Raw genomic sequence first — 17,583 nt, forward strand, 5'->3', positions numbered from 1 at the left:
TCACCCTAACTGTCAAAAGGTTTTTTCTAATATCTAATCTGTGTCTCCTCCCATTCAGTTTCATCCCATTGCTTCTAGTCTTTCCTTGTGCAAATGAAAATAAAGATAATCCTTCTACAATGTGACAGCCCATGAGATATTTGTAGACAGCTATTAAGTCTCCTCTCAGTCTTCTTTTTTGCAAGCTAAACATTCCCAAATCCTGTAAACGTTCCTCATAGGACATGGTTTGCAGACCGGTCACCATTCTGGTCGCTCTTCTCTGAAATTGCTCCAGTTTGTTGATGTCTTTTTTTAAATGTGGTGCACTTTTAAGTGGAAAATTTTTTTTATGTCTCAAAAAATAGTGACTATTCTGAACAAAAAAGTTCATATGAGTTCATGAAAAAATACACAATTGAAAATATAAAAACAGCAGGGGGATTTGAATTGGTCAGGTATAGTTTACCTAAGACATTGACAGTACATTGAGTAGGTCAGGCATTGATTACTTTAATTAACACATTCATCAGGCATTTTTAATTTCACACATTGGTTGGCCATTGAGTTGCTGAGATTTTGTTTACTTTTTACACATATGACTAATTTAATTAAACTGTACTAATTCTAGACATTTTTTTTAAACTTGGCAAAATCTGTAAAACAAATGGGTTTCACATCCTTCTATACCCGACTTTTCCACTAAAAAGACTGCAAAAACAATTGGCAATGATTTTTGCTGCTTTTTTGCCTTACTCATTGCTTTCTATGGGTGAAAAAGCGCTACAAAAATAAAAGAAGTGACATGCTGCAGTTTTCAAGAAAGCAGCAGTTTTCCAGGAAAAAAACAAGCACGTGCATGAGATATTTGAAATGTCAAAGTTTTTGCTGGTGCTGTAAAAAGAAGCTTTTAATTTTAATAAAAAGACAAAGCTAAAATGCAATGTGTGAACATAGCCTTACAAGTGGTTTCTCCAAATTTAACGCAAAATGACACTTTTAATCACTACTGCAGTCTCAGAATTATTCAACCCCTTCATGATACTTTGAACTTAGTAGAGACCCTCTGGCTATTATAACCTGCTGTAAATGTGATGCATAGTCAGACACCAATTTATGACTGCGTTTCTGAGAAATGTTAGCCCATATGCCAAGGGCAACCACCTTCAGAACCCTAATATTCTTGGGCTTGCATGATGCAGTTGTTTTCTCTAACAGTTTCTATGGGGTTCAAGTCACGATTGCTATGTTCAGTCCAGAAACCTCAAGAACCTCTCCTGAACCAAGATTTTGGGTACTTTAAGGTGTTCTCAAAGGATCATTGTTCTGTTAGAATATTAAATGATTCCCAAGCTTTAGACTCCTCACAAAAGACATCAAATTTTCTCTTTGGATTTCCTGGTACTTGATTGAATCCATCTTGCCCACCAGATGATCACTTAGTCACCACCATGCTTCATTGTTCTTTTCAGTACATTCTTCCTCTTCCAGACAAACTACTGGTCCACAAGCCTGAAAAGTTTTGTTTCAATTTTTTCCAATGACGAAAATGATTAAACTTCTTTGAAATACTTATATAGTCTTAGGTATATTACAGCAGATTGATATGGTATGGTACGGTATGGTTGAGTCAGAAGGGGTGTTTCAGCATTTAGCATGCACCTTACTGTGCCATTTGAATCCTCAGCCCCTGTTACCACCAAATCTTGCTGCAGGTATTTTGCAATTGCTCAAGGGTTTTTGACCACTTGCCTCCTCAGGAATCTGTTGGTAGCCTGTGATAGCTTCCTTTTTCTCACATTCAGGTAGTGCACTCAGTTTTCCTTTATTTTTAAAGAAGTCATCTATACTTTCATCTCTATCTCTACAAATATCCAATGCCTTTTTTATCTTTTTGAATCCTTTTCCTTGTGGAAGCAAGGCAATGATCTCTTCTTTTAACTTTCTGGATGATTATCTTGACATATCAAGAAAATTATTGATTTGGAGGCCATTGCCCATGAGGAATTAGCTAAAAATGCCAGACTGCTATTTTCCTAGGTATCATGTTTGCAGCTGATCAGGACAGCCATGGGGTGCTCTACTAAGTACTAAAGACACTTGTCATAAAGGGGTTGAATAGTAGTCATGAGAAGTGGCATTTTGTATTGAATTTCAAGAAACCCCTTATTATATTAGTTATGTTGAGCTACAGATTGCTACACTTTGACTGATTCATTGGTGTATTGCATAAAGCAGAAATTTTGCAAATTTGCCAATAAACCAAATTTGCAATAGTGGTTGCATTATTTTGATTGCAATTGTATATAAATCTTGTACACAGATCAAACATGGTATCTGTCAACAATGTAACAATGAGAACAATGAGTGAGCAGGGGCAGGTAAGTTCTGTGACTGACAATCATGGTGGCTCTACAGAGTGCATTTTTTAGGGCTATGTGGCTAGCACCCATAGGCAGCTCTGTGGTTGGCATTAGTACTGTAATTAATGATGATGTCTGTAAAGCCCTGTGGAAATTAATGGCTCTATATAAGTGAGTAAACTAAATAAATAAAATAAGGTGATTGTGGCAAACACTCACTTGAGTGGTTTTATAGCTCATAGTCAAACGATTTTCACTTGTGGTTATACAGTCTTACTTAAGTCATTTGTAAGCTCACTCACTGCAACTTATTAGCATACAATTTCAACTATGGATTTCTGTCAAACAGCAATGCGGATTTGTACAAGAAAGGTAGGGAATCAATCAGCATTAAAGACTCTTTATATAGGTGTCAAGAGTTTAGGGTGTAAAATCCTCCCATCTCATCCAAACAAATGTTGAGTCAAGTGTTCATGATTTTCTATGAGGAGAGCAAGATAAGCTACTGTCATTATGGTCCAATCGTTACAATCTGTCATGAATGCTGACAGAACTGGAAATTCTCTTCTTGACACTTAGGAAGAGTGAATGCTTATTACCCAGATTCTTCATTGGCTTGTACTTGGAATATACCATGACTGATGGTTTCAGTAACTACTTTATGATGAACATTATGGTCAGGTCAATTTAGGAAGTACTTGGAGAACACTTTTCTTTCAGTAGGTATGTAAATTACAATGTTAAATCTTTTTAGTGGATTGCTTGGAAAGCAATAAGGTTCCTATAAATTTACAGTTCTGAAGAAGCATCTGGCAACTCTGTAAAAGCTGAAAATTATTTATTAAATATGTTGCACTGCCAACTCTTGTAATACACTTATTAAATAATTTTCAGCCTGCAAAAAGGTTGCCAGATGCTTCATCCAAAATGCCAAATTATAATCCCATAACACTTCAATAAAAAAGATGTAGGAATACATATAGTTCAACTAAAAATGTTGCACTGCAGTTTGAAGAGTGACTTGTAGATACATTACAATAATTTATGGGTAGCAACTTCTAAACACCACATTGCTGTAAAAGTTATTTACTAGGGATGGATAATCTCTTGAAATTGATAAGTGTATTATAAATAATTCCCAATTCCTAGCTACCTATAATCATCAGAGGTCATAAAGATTACCCTGATATTTGGTGTCTGCTGACAGTAGAGCATTAATATATCATTATGAATTCTAATTATTATGAATTTCATTACATAGACTTCAGATTTTTCCCATAGGCATCAACTGTGTGGTAGACATTATACATAAAGTATATTGAGTTGTATGATGTCTAGGAGAGAAGTGATAGCAAGATCCAACCATAATTTAAAGTTAAAGACTAACTAAATATGTTATAAGTTTTTATAAATTTTTGTTCTCCTAATTGCATGCAGATTAGTGGGGGTCCAGGTCTTGAGACCCACACCATTCGCTAAAGAATCCGTTAGGTACGCAGCTCAGTAGACAGGAGCGCACAGTTCCGGCGTGAGCTCGCACTCAGAGAAGAGTACGAATACAATACATATCACAGATTTTCTACTAAATACAAAAATTGCATGCAGATTGGTGGGAGTTTGGGTCTTGAGAACCCCACCATTCTCTTAAAGAACCCGTTACGTACGCAGCTCAGTAGACAGGAGCGCACTGCTCCAGATTGAGCACGCGCACAGAGGAGAGTATGAATTCAAGTCATAGATTTTCTGCTAAATACAAAAACTTCATAAGTTATTCTTGAGTAATTGGATGTGGTCCCAGGATATAGACCCCCACCGAACTGTGTATAATCACAAGGACAAAAAATATCAAAAATCATATCAAAGATTTTAGTTACACTTTAAGGTTCGGGTCATAGAGTAACTGGACATACAAGGATTTTTATTTTTGGCAATACTGCTAGTGCATGTTGCTTTGACTTCAACCTTTACAAAAGGATTCCTGAAAAAAATTCAAATCATACTGTCACATTTTTTAAGTAAGACATGTGATCAGCTGCAGTGATATTTCCTATGCAAGAATAGTATTACACAGAGGTTATTTATACAGTACAGACGGTGTGAGAAAGTGAGAGGAATCATATGCGAGGGTCATTATGTTTCCTTCAGAATGTACTTAGAAGCGTACTGAACTGCTGGAGTGCATGGCAATCAAATTAAAAGTAGGGGATAAGGTTCGGTTATCATCAAAAAATATAAAGCTGAATGTACCATCGGCAAAGTTGAGTCCTAAATTAATTGGCCCTTGCGAAATTCTGGAGCTCGTTAATCCGGTTGCCTTCAGATTAAAATTTCCTTAGTTTCTTTCTGTCCCTAATGTGTTCCACAGATCCATGTTAAAAGAGTTTGTCTCTTTGGTGTTGTCGGTCTCATCCCCACATCCTCCAGTTTCTGTTGATGGAGGTTTAGAGGACGATCGTGGATTCTCAAAATGTTCGAAATTCCCTCCAATATCTGGTCCATTGGAAGGCAAACGGACCCGAGGAGAGATCCTGTGTTCCCGCTTGTTCTATCGTCTATTCAAGGCCTTAGGATTTCTGAGAAACCTGGGGGAGGGAGTATTGTCAGGTTTCCTCCATTAAATGTGCCTTGAACGCAGTGAGTGACAGCTTAGTTGTCCTATATATTGCAGGGGCATGATCAGCTGTCAGTATTTTGATATCCGGCTCAGTCATCAAATCTAGTGCAGGTCAATGCTGAGCGGTCGGTATTTTTATTAACAGCTCAGACATCAAATCTGAGACTGGGAGGTGCTAAGCTTCCTTCAGATGTTCCCTGTTCTAATGGATTACCTAGCTACTTAGCTAAACTGTCAGCCACAGATCTCTGCCAATAATGCGATATGCTTGGTGCTGCGTGCTTGCGTTGTATTTCTGTGCTCTGTTGCATTATTGCTGCCTGATCTTGAACCTCATTCTGATCTTAAATTTGCCTAGTCCCTTTGCTCTGATCCGCTATCTTACACTGGTATGCTTGACTCTATCTATCCCAACTCACCTCCTCTCTAACCTCATCAGTGTGCTTATTCCAGTCAAAACCCATCTTTCAACCAAACATTAAACTCTGCTTGCTACTCTTCACTATGTAATTTATTGGATTGGACTGGACTTTGCCTTTTATCCTGAATAAATTTGTAAGTTTTTGGAAGCTGGATTTTTTTCTCTTTTTTGGATTGCTTGCTCATGTGATGACTACACGTTATCCGTGCTTCCCCACAACACATGCCGACAGGTGAGCTGGTATATATTTTTTTCTTTTTTCTGCTATTAAACTCTGGTGCCTTAGTTTCTGCTTTCAAACATGCAACAATTATGCCTAAACTGAAAAGTCATCTCATGATTCAAAATCTACATTCAGCTATCGCCTCATATCATTACTATCATTCACCTCCAAACTCCAAATACACATCCACAATGAACTTTCCTATCACCTTTTATTCAACAAACTCTTCAGCAACCTACAATCTGGCTTCTCTCCCTAGCACTCCACTGAAACTACCCTAACCAAAGTTACCAACGACGTACTAACTGTCAACGCGAACACACAGTATTCCATAAACCTCCTTCTAGACCTGTCCTCTACCTTTAATACAGTTGATCACGCCCTCCTACTACAGATTCTCTCTCACCCTGGCATGAAAGGCCTTGTCCTCTTTTGAATATCCTCATACCTAACATTTAGTTCTTCTGATTTTCATCATCCGGCCCTCTGTCCATTGGTGTCTCTCAAGGCCCTGTCCAGGGATCCCTACCCTATTCTATTCTCAATCTATAACTAAAAGGAAAGGTAATTTTAATGCACATTTTTATATTCAATCAATTGTTTTTAATTTATATGAGCTTTTAAGTGATGACGTGTTATAAATGTCACCTCCGACCCATTTATAAGGGAGGAGGTGATTGCTTTTCTGTTAGCCCTGAGGAAGGAGTAGATTCTATTACAAGATATATTGTAATAAATTGGAAGTTATTTTATAATTTCCGTCTGGACTAACCTTTGCCAGCGGGAGCACGCAGGATCAACCGCATTCTTCCCTCCTTTACTTGTTATATCCTCTTTGCATTTGGTGTGAGTTCAGCGGCCGGAGCAGCTGCCACCATTGGATTATACATCACTGCCACGCACAACCTGTTAAGGTGAGCAACCAACCCTCCAACTCACCCTCACATGTCACACAGGGAGCACCTCTTGCTTTTTTATCAATCTATACCTTTGACCTCAGACAGTTCAAAGCCACATGGCCTCCAGTGCTATTTATACGTTGATAACACTAAAATCTAACTCTCTGGCCCAGATGTCACCTCTCTGCTGCACAGAATCCAAGAATCTATCAGACATATCCCCGTTCTTCTCATCACATTTTCAAAACTAAATATAGAAGAATAGAACTCATAAGCTTTACTCCTTCTCACTCAGTCCCCCTACCAGATCTATCACAATAAAATATATCACGTTTCTCTCCTGCATCACAAGTTCACCACCTCAGTATTATCCTTGACTCCGTTCTGTCCTTCAAATTGCACACCAGATAGACATCATCAATTTTTACATATAATGTACTAAAAATGGGAAAAAAAATCCAAGTAGGATGAAATTATGAAAAAATTAGCTTTTACAGTATTTGTTGTTTTTACAGTATTCATCACTTTCTACGATTTTCTTTATTGGCAACGGAGGTATGAATAGGTACGGTAAATGTGTGTGCATGGCCTAAAGTTTCACTGTGATGCTCGCTGCACGATCTGTCCGTCTTTTCCTTCTTAGAAAGTTATGATATATGTAATACTTGGTGGATATATTTACAGTCATATTCAGGTGATCAGTTATATAACATCGGTTGTCCATGACAAGTTTAACCCTGCTCTCAGCTCCAGTATCTAGTGGCTGTTTATCACCAGTGATACTGCTTTTAGTTTCTGTTTTAGTCGAATGTTTCACCCTATGAAAACTCTAAAAGCTGCACAGATGAGGTGTTTTTTTCTTTCTTAGGCTACGTTCACATTAGCGTTTTGCATGCGTCATGCGCCCCTATATTTAACATGGGGGGCGCATGGACATGTGTTGTGCTGCGTTTTGCGACGCATGCGTTTTTTTGGCCGCAAGCGTAGGGCGCAGAGGACGCAGCAAGTTGCATTTTTTTTGCGTCCATTTTTCGGCAAAAAAGGATGCATGCGTCGCAAAACGCAGCGTTTTAGTGTGCGTTTTGTTGCGTTTTTGTTTGCGTTGTGCGGTGCATCGCCGACGCAGCCCCGCACAACGCAAATGTGAACGTAGTCTTATGTGTTATGACCTGGTGGTCAGCACAATAATGGACCTGGTGGTTAAGAGAACACGGAATGACCTGATAGTTACTGATAATATAGGACGAGCTCTGGGACATGGGAACTCTGCTGACCGCAATCTTTAATCCTATCAAACACACTAGAAATAGCCGTGGATTGCTCCTAACGCTCCCTATGCAACTCGGCACAGCCTAAGGAACTAGCTAGCCCTGAAGATAGAAAAATAAAGCCTACCTTGCCTCAAAGAAATTCCCCAAAGGAAAAGGCAGCCCCCCACATATGACTGTGAGTAAAAATGAAAATACAAACACAGAGATGAAATAGATTTAGCAAAGTGAGGCCCGACTTAGTGAACAGACTGAGGATAGGAAAGGTAGCTTTGCGGTCAGCACAAAAACCTACAAAAAGACCATGCAGAGAGCGCAAAAAGACCCTCCGCACCGACTCACGGTGCGCAGGCGCTCCCTCTGCGTCCCAGAGCTTCCAGCAAGCAAGACAACAATCAAAACAGCAAGCTGGACAGAAAAATAGCAAACCAGAGAAATACAAGCAGGCACTTAGCTTCTGCTGGGAAGACAGGTCGCAAGAACGATCCAGGAGTGAACTAGACCAATACTGGAACATTGACAGGTGGCATGGAGCAAAGATCTAAGTGGAGTTAAATAGAGCAGCTAGCTAACGAATTAACCTCGTCACCTGTGGAAGGAAACTCAGAAACACCCACAGCCACCCGAGGAAGTCCATGGACAGAACCAGCCGAAGTACCATTCATGACCACAGGAGGGAGCCCAATAACAGAATTCACAACACTTATGCTACAACAATGCTTCATGCATCTATTACCATACCATATTCCCAGTTTGTGAAATCGCGATACATAAACTATGCCAACCTTTTTACAATTCATTAAGTGTTTTATTCATAAACTCCTCTAGTGAATAGCTCTCTCTGCATTTAACTACCCTGGTCAATACAGTGTGGCTTCCCTATGTCCCTTGAAAAACGCCTTACAAAAATGCAGGTAAATATTCCTATGTTCAAATCTCTTACCAAGGCGGATGCAAGAGGCGATTTCCACAGTGAATTGTCATGTGTTTACTTGAGAAAATTGTTAGTTCTCACCGAGACTGGTTGATATGAAGTCTCCTATATACTGCTCATATAGAAAAAGAGACTATCTTTCTCCCCTATATCTTTACAGCATACCCTTAGAAGTTAGATATATTACTTACTAAAACTAGAAGCAGTATGTCAATCTGTGTCCGTGCCTCTATCTCTATAATTTCCTCCCTTTCACCTTTCCGTGGACTTTGTGGACAGTAACTGTAACTTGATCCCTCAGTAAATAGCTAGTTTGCCGTCATAAACTCTGATATTAATTTGGTGTTAAAAAAGCAGTTTGATAACTGGTGATAGATGCATTTTTTTCTGTAAAAAGGTGTATTACAAAGTTTCTTATCTTCACTATTGATTTGAGGAAATCAATATACAACTGGTAGATTTTAATGAACCTTGTCTGATCATCTCTAAAGCTTATACTCAATAAAATATTGCACTCTAAATGGAATAAAATAACAGAATGGTGAACATATGTCTTTAACACTCTCTTAATGCAGCATTATCCATGACCATTACATCCAATTTTAGTTCATATTCACACACAATTATTCAATTACCACTTTGCACGTTTATTATTGTAACTTGTTAAACCAATGAACAATTGTGTTCTTACCAGGAGTACAGAATAGTTCCAACAATAGATGTTAATTTGCTGTTTTCTTGCTTCTGTTTGGCAAGACCAAAGTCAGCTATAAAATGACAAATGTAGTTAGTATTAATATGTACCCACCAAAAAGCTCAGCATCTATTTTTACACATATTTCAGTAGCTGTGGAATTTTCTGTTTCATTTGCACGTTTTAGTAAAGTGCCATCTGCATATTTTTTTTTTACACCTACTAATGCTTCAGTTGCCATGCATTTTAATAAGCATTTTCCACTTTAACAAGAGACTAGAAATCCCAGTCAGATCTGTAGTTTTGTATAAACTGTATACCAGCTTGCTCAGTCATATACTGCATGTCTTGATAGCTTGCTATAATTAGTTATCTCCATATTATTTGGCATACAGCAAATACAAGTTAGCTAGCAATATTTCATACAAATAAAATACAGAAAAAATGTGAAATGCACATCTGTAAAAAAAAGATACTAGCAATTATTATTATTTATTTATATAGCACCATTGATTCCATGGTGCTTTACATGAGAAGGGGTTACATACAAGTTACAGATATCACTTACAGTAAGCAAACTAACAATGACAGATTGATACAGAAGGGCGAGGACCCTGCCCTTGCGGGCTTACATTCTACAGGATTATGGGGAAGGAGACAGTAGGTTGAGGGTTGCAAGAGCTCCGGTGTTGGTGAGGCGGTAGCTTCGGAAGTGATGAGGTGGCAGCGAGGTCAGTGCAGGCTGTAGGCTTTCCTGAAGAGATGGGTTTTCAGGTTCCGTCTGAAGGATCCGAATGTGATTGACAGTCGGACGTGTTGGGGCAAAGAATTCCAGAGGATGGGGGATATTCGGGAGAAGTCTTGGAGGCGGTTGGATGAGGAGCGAATAAGTGTGGAGGAGAGAAGGAGGTCTTGGGAGGACAGGAGATCACGTGAGGGAAGATATCGGGAGATTAGTTCAGAGATATATGGAGGAGACAGGTTGTGGATGGCTTTGTAGGTCAGTATTAGTAATTTGAACTGGATACGCTGAGGGAATGGGAGCCAGTGAAGAGATTTGCAGAGGGGGGAAGCAGAGGAGTAGCGAGGAGAGAGATTAATTAGTCGGGCAGCAGAGTTAAGAATGGACTGGAGAGGTGCAAGGGTGTTAGCAGGGATGCCGCAGAAAAGGATGTTGCAGTAGTCAAGGCGGGAGATGATGAGGGCGTGCACAAGCATTTTAGTAGATTGACGGTTGAGGAAAGGACGGATTCTGGAGATATTTTTGAGCTGGAGGTGACAGGAGGTGGAAAGAGCTTGGATGTGCGGTTTGAAAGACAGGGCAGAGTCGAAGGTTACTCCGAGGCAGCGGACTTCTGGTACGGGGGAAAGCATGATGTCATTGATTGCCATAGACAGGTCAGGTAAGGAAGATCTATGAGATGGAGGAAAGATGATGCGTTCAGATTTGTCCACATTGAGTTTGAGGAAGCGAGAGGAGGAGAAGGAGGATATGGCTGATAGGCACTCTGGGATTCTGGACAGCAGAGCGGTGACGTCTGGGCCAGAGAGTTAGATCTGAGTGTCATCAGCATAGAGGTGGTACTGGAATCCATGGGACTTTATGCATTGTCCCAAGCCAAGTGTATAGATTGAGAAGATTAGGGGTCCTAGAACAGAGCCTTGGGGGACTCCAACAGAGAGACGGTGGGATGAGGAGGTAGTGTGGGAGTGGGAGACGCTGAATGTGCGGTTGAATGAATGCGGTAGCAATTAAAACAAATTCTTTGTGTTTGACCAATAACATAATTAGATGGTCCTAAAACCTAACCTTATATAACAATCAAGTGTTCTTAATATAACTCTGTCTAGTACTTAAGTATAAGGCTGGAGTCAAACTAGAGAGGAATACGGATGAGTGCTATGCGAGAAAAAAATCACATAGCACTCAGCCCAATGTTAATCTATGGGGCAGCTCCCATCCCCTTTATTTTTTCTCGGCCGTATTATACGTGCGAGTGAAATTGCAGCATGCTACGATTTGCACCGTGTATCGGCCGAGTCTCGCCAATGCAAGTCTATGGGTGCGAGAAGAACTCGCACACCACATGGACCATCAGTGTGACTTGCGAGAAATAGCCCCCGTGTCCTTTGAAAAGCCGGCAATTCATGTGCGGTGTACAGTAAAATCACACTGACAGGTTACAATCGAACAGATAGAATAGATATATACAGATAGCATAGGTGTATGTGTGTATATATATATATATATGTCAGTGACACACACATATACAGTATATGTATATCTTTATATTTCATAGACAGATAGAAATCAGAATAGCTGACCAGGGATTCAAGCTTGAGGAGGCTAATTTGCATATTCCAGGTGCCTTCTGGGAAAAGCAAGGAGTCTCCCTAAGCTAGAAGATCGTTGGGTACAGCCGGGACCAGCTGCTTGGAAAGCATCACCAAACCAGGGATTCAAGCTTGAGGAGGCTAATTTGCATATTCCAGGTGCCTTCTGGGAAAAGCGAAGAGTCTCCCTAAGCTAGAAGATCGTTGGGTACAGCCGGGACCAGCTGCTTGGAAAGCATCACCAAACCAAGGATTCAAGCTTGAGGAGGCTAATTTGCATATTCCAGGTGCCTTCTGGGAAAAGCGAAGAGTCTCCCTAAGCTAGAAGATCGTTGGGTACAGCCGGGACCAGCTGCTTGGAAAGCATCACCAAACCAGGGATTCAAGCTTGAGGAGGCTAATTTGTATATTCCAGGTGCCTTCTGGGAAAAGCAAAGAGTCTCCCTAAACTAGAAGATCGTTGGGTACAGCCGAGACCAGCTGCTTGGAAAGCATCACCAAACCAGGGATTCAAGCTTGAGGAGACTAATTTGCATATTCCAGGTGCCTTCTGGGAAAAGCGAAGAGTCTCCCTAAGCTAGAAGATCGTTGGGTACAGCCGGGACCAGCTGCTTGGAAAGCATCACCAAACCAGGGTTTCAAGCTTGAGGAGGCTAATTTGCATATTCCGGGTGCCTTCTGGGAAAAGCGAAGAGTCTCCCTAAGCTAGAAGATCGTTGGGTACAGCCGGGACCAGCTGCTTGGAAAGCATCACCAAACCAGGGTTTCAAGCTTGAGGAGGCTAATTTGCATATTCCAGGTGCCTTCTGGGAAAAGCGAAGAGTCTCCCTAAGCTAGAAGATCGTTGGGTACAGCCGGGACCAGCTGCTTGGAAAGCATCACCAAACCAGGGTTTCAAGCTTGAGGAGGCTAATTTGCATATTCCAGGTGCCTTCTGGGAAAGGCGAAGAGTCTCCCTAAGCTAGAAGATCGTTGGGTACAGCCGGGACCAGCTGCTTGGAAAGCATCACCAAACCGCGCGCCGTAATTTTTGCCTGTAGGACATTATTGCAAGAGAGCTTGGTTGAGTAGATTACACAAGAAGGAAAACACACAGCACGTGAGCAGGATCTAGGAGCAACATGGCAGATGTGACAACCTACATGGTGAGCTGCAGCATGTGCTACATGTTCACAGATCGACCAGAAGAAGAATCAAATTTCACCTGTCAGAAGTGTAGACTAGTGGCCCTTTTAGAAGAAAAGGTGCGGGGTCTGGAAGAAAGAATAGCAACTTTGAAACTCATCAAAGAGAATGAAGACTTTCTAGACAGAACAGAAGCATCTCTACTGGTCACAGAAGGTGAAAAAAGTGTCAGAGAACCTCCAAAAGCAGATGAGTGGAAGCATGTGAGCAAATGAAGCAAGAAGACCATGGAGAAATCACCAACCACACAACTGAAGAACCGATATCAAATCTTTGTAGAGGATGAAGATGGCACACCTAAGGATGAAGCAATACCAGCAAGCAAAAAAGAAAAGGGCACACAGCAACAAGTGACAGCAAAAAGTACAGCCAAGAAGCAACGAAGAGTGGTGGTGGTGGGAGACTCACTACTGAGAGGCACAGAAGCAGCCATCTGCAGACCGGATATAACTGCAAGAGAAGTATACTGCCTTCCAGGTGCGATGATCAAGGATGTGACCGATAGGATACCAAAGCTCTTCAACTCCAAGGACGTCCACCCATTTCTTCTGATACATGTTGGCACCAATGACATGGCAAGGAAGGACCTACCGACAATCTGCAAAGACTTTGAAGAGTTGGGGAAGAAAGTAAAGGAACTGGATGCACAGGTAGTTTTTTCTTCTATCCTTCCAGTAGACGGGCATGGCACCAGGAGATGGAACAGGATCCTTGATGCAAACAACTGGCTAAGACGATGGTGCAGACAACAAGGATTCGGATTCCTGGACCACGGTGTGAATTACTGGTACGATGGACTCCTCGCCAGTGACGGACTACACCTCAACAAACCTGGGAAACACACATTCGCCAGAAGACTCGCTACACTCATCAAGAGGGCGTTAAACTAGAAGAAGAGGGGACGGGAAGAAAAACATTAGACTTGAACAAAGAAGACCCAGGAAAACATACTCAGATGGGAGGTAAGAACATTTCTAAAACAATCCATAGCGAGGAGATTGGAACAAAACAAAATCCTCTAAACTGCATGCTCGCAAACGCCAGAAGCCTGACAAACAAGATGGAAGAACTAGAAGCAGAAATATCTACAGGTAACTTTGACAAAGTGGGAATAACCGAGACATGGTTAGATGAAAGCTATGACTGGGCAGTTAACTTACAGGGTTACAGTCTGTTTAGAAAGGATCGTAAAAATCGGAGAGGAGGAGGGGTTTGTCTCTATGTAAAGTCTTGTCTAAAGTCCACTTTAAGGGAGGATATTAGCGAAGGAAATGAGGATGTCGAGTCCATATGGGTCGAAATTCATGGAGGGAAAAATGGTAACAAAATTCTCATTGGGGTCTGTTACAAACCCCCAAATATAACAGAAACCATGGAAAGTCTACTTCTAAAGCAGATAGATGAAGCTGCAACCCATAATGAGGTCCTGGTTATGGGGGACTTTAACTACCCGGATATTAACTGGGAAACAGAAACCTGTGAAACCCATAAAGGCAACAGGTTTCTGCTAATAACCAAGAAAAATTATCTTTCACAATTGGTGCAGAATCCAACCAGAGGAGCAGCACTTTTAGACCTAATACTATCTAATAGGCCTGACAGAATAACAAATCTGCAGGTGGTTGGGCATCTAGGAAATAGCGACCACAATATTGTGCAGTTTCACCTGTCTTTCACTAGGGGGACTTGTCAGGGAGTCACAAAAACACTGAACTTTAGGAAGGCAAAGTTTGACCAGCTTAGAGATGCCCTTAATCTGGTAGACTGGGACAATATCCTCAGAAATAATAATACAGATAATAAATGGGAAATGTTTAAGAACATCCTAAATAGGCAGTGTAAGCGGTTTATACCTTGTGGGAATAAAAGGACTAGAAATAGGAAAAACCCAATGTGGCTAAACAAAGAAGTAAGACAGGCAATTAACAGTAAAAAGAAAGCATTTGCACTACTAAAGCAGGATGGCACCATTGAAGCTCTAAAAAACTATAGGGAGAAAAATACTTTATCTAAAAAACTAATTAAAGCTGCCAAAAAGGAAACAGAGAAGCACATTGCTAAGGAGAGTAAAACTAATCCCAAACTGTTCTTCAACTATATCAATAGTAAAAGAATAAAAACTGAAAATGTAGGCCCCTTAAAAAATAGTGAGGAAAGAATGGTTGTAGATGACGAGGAAAAAGCTAACATATTAAACACCTTCTTCTCCACGGTATTCACGGTGGAAAATGAAATGCTAGGTGTAATCCCAAGAAACAATGAAAACCCTATATTAAGGGTCACCAATCTAACCCAAGAAGAGGTGCGAAACCGGCTAAATATGATTAAAATAGATAAATCTCCGGGTCCGGATGGCATACACCCATGAGTACTAAGAGAACTAAGTAATGTAATAGATAAACCATTATTTCTTATTTTTAGGGACTCTATAGCGACAGGGTCTGTTCCGCAGGACTGGCGCATAGCAAATGTGGTGCCCATATTCAAAAAGGGCTCTAAAAGTGAACCTGGAAATTATAGGCCAGTAAGTCTAACCTCTATTGTTGGTAAAATATTTGAAGGGTTTCTGAGGGATGTTATTCTGGATTATCTCAATGAGAATAACTGTTTAACTCCATATCAGCATGGGTTTATGAGAAATCGCTCCTGTCAAACCAATCTAATCAGTTTTTATGAAGAGGTAAGCTATAGGCTGGACCACGGTGAGTCATTGGACGTGGTATATCTCGATTTTTCCAAAGCGTTTGATACTGTGCCGCACAAGAGGTTGGTACACAAAATGAGAATGCTTGGTCTGGGGGAAAATGTGTGTAAATGGGTTAGTAACTGGCTTAGTGATAGAAAGCTGGGTCGCTGTGACCAGTGGGGTACCGCAGGGGTCAGTATTGGGACCTGTTCTCTTCAACATATTCATTAATGATCTGGTAGAAGGTTTACACAGTAAAATATTGATATTTGCAGATGATACAAAACTATGTAAAGCAGTTAATACAAGAGAAGATAGTATTCTGCTACAGATGGATCTGGATAAGTTGGAAACTTGGACTGAAAGGTGGCAGATGAGGTTTAACAATGATAAATGTAAGGTTATACACATGGGAAGAAGGAATCAATATCACCATTACACACTGAACGGGAAACCACTGGGTAAATCTGACAGGGAGAAGGACTTGGGGATCCTAGTTAATGATAAACTTACCTGGAGCATCCAGTGCCAGGCAGCAGCTGCCAAGGCAAACAGGATCATGGGGTGCATTAAAAGAGGTCTGGATACACATGATGAGAGCATTATACTGCCTCTGTACAAATCCCTAGTTAGACCGCACATGGAGTACTGTGTCCAGTTTTGGGCACCGGTGCTCAGGAAGGATATAATGGAACTAGAAAGAGTACAAAGGAGGGCAACAAAATTAATAAAGGGGATGGGAGAACTACAATACCCAGATAGATTAGCGAAATTAGGATTATTTAGTCTAGAAAAAAGACGACTGAGGGGCGATCTAATAACCATGTATAAGTATATAAGGGGACAATACAAATATCTCGCTGAGGATCTGTTTATACCAAGGAAGGTGACGAGCACAAGGGGGCATTCTTTGCGTCTGGAGGAGAGAAGGTTTTTCCACCAACATAGAAGAGGATTCTTTACTGTTAGGGCAGTGAGAATCTGGAATTGCTTGCCTGAGGAGGTGGTGATGGCGAACTCAGTCGAGGGGTTCAAGAGAGGCCTGGATGTCTTCCTGGAGCAGAACAATATTGTATCATACAATTATTAGGTTCTGTAGAAGGACGTAGATCTGGGGATTTATTATGATGGAATATAGGCTGAACTGGATGGACAAATGTCTTTTTTCGGCCTTACTAACTATGTTACTATGTATAATTCATTTGTCGGCTTCTGTACAATCATTGCAGAAGCCAAAAGGATAGAAGACATGGTTTACATACAGTAAACCATTGCAGAACAGTTAGATTTATATATGTCAGTGACTAAGGCTGGTTTCACACTTGCGTTTCAAAACGCATGCGTTTAAAAATAAAACGCATGTTGAAAAAACGCATGTAAACGCGTGCAAACGCTGCGTTTTTTTGACGCATGCGTTTTTGCATGTGGTGAAAAAAACGTGGCGTTTTGACGCATTTACATGCGTTTTTTCATGCGTTTGCGTTTTTTAAATGCACGCTGAGAAATGTGTGACAGCTGCCAATCATCAAAATAAAGTAAAAAACCCACTATAAACAGAAATAGTTAGGGTTAGGGGTAGGGTTAGGGGTAGGGATCATAACCCTAACCCTAAAGGGATCCTAACCCTAACCCTACCCCTAACCCTAAAGGGATCCTAATCCTAACCCTAACCCTAAAGGGATTAGGGTTAGGGATCATAACCCTAACCCTAAAGGGATCCTAACCCTAACCCTAAAGGGATCCCAACCCTAACCCTAAAGGGATTAGGGTTAGGATCCCTTTAGGCTTAGGGGTAGGGTTAGGATCCCTTTAGGGTTAGGGGTAGGGTTAGGGGTAGGGTTAGGGATAGGGTTAGGGATAGGGTTAGGATCCCTTTAGGGTTAGGATCCCTTTAGGGTTAGCGTTAGAGGTAGGGTTAGGGTAGGGTTAGGGATAGGGTTAGGATCCCATTAGGGTTAGGGTTAGGATCCCTTTAGAGTTAGG

At 40.9% G+C, this 17,583-nt stretch overlaps 1 protein-coding gene across 2 annotated transcripts in view; it reads right to left on the minus strand.

The window, feature by feature from the left end:
* Window positions 1-17,583, minus strand: part of NEK10 (NIMA related kinase 10) — a 337,168-nt gene that overhangs the window by 129,613 nt on the left and 189,972 nt on the right. For both annotated transcript variants that reach the window (XM_069730006.1, XM_069730007.1), the window contains exon 23: window positions 9,393-9,468. In XM_069730006.1, the coding sequence (XP_069586107.1) occupies window positions 9,393-9,468 (76 nt within the window). The remainder of the gene's footprint in view (window positions 1-9,392; window positions 9,469-17,583) is intronic.

The sequence above is a fragment of the Ranitomeya imitator genome, chromosome 6, assembly GCF_032444005.1.
Source record: "Ranitomeya imitator isolate aRanImi1 chromosome 6, aRanImi1.pri, whole genome shotgun sequence".
In the NCBI taxonomy this organism is placed as follows: Eukaryota; Metazoa; Chordata; class Amphibia; order Anura; family Dendrobatidae; genus Ranitomeya; species Ranitomeya imitator.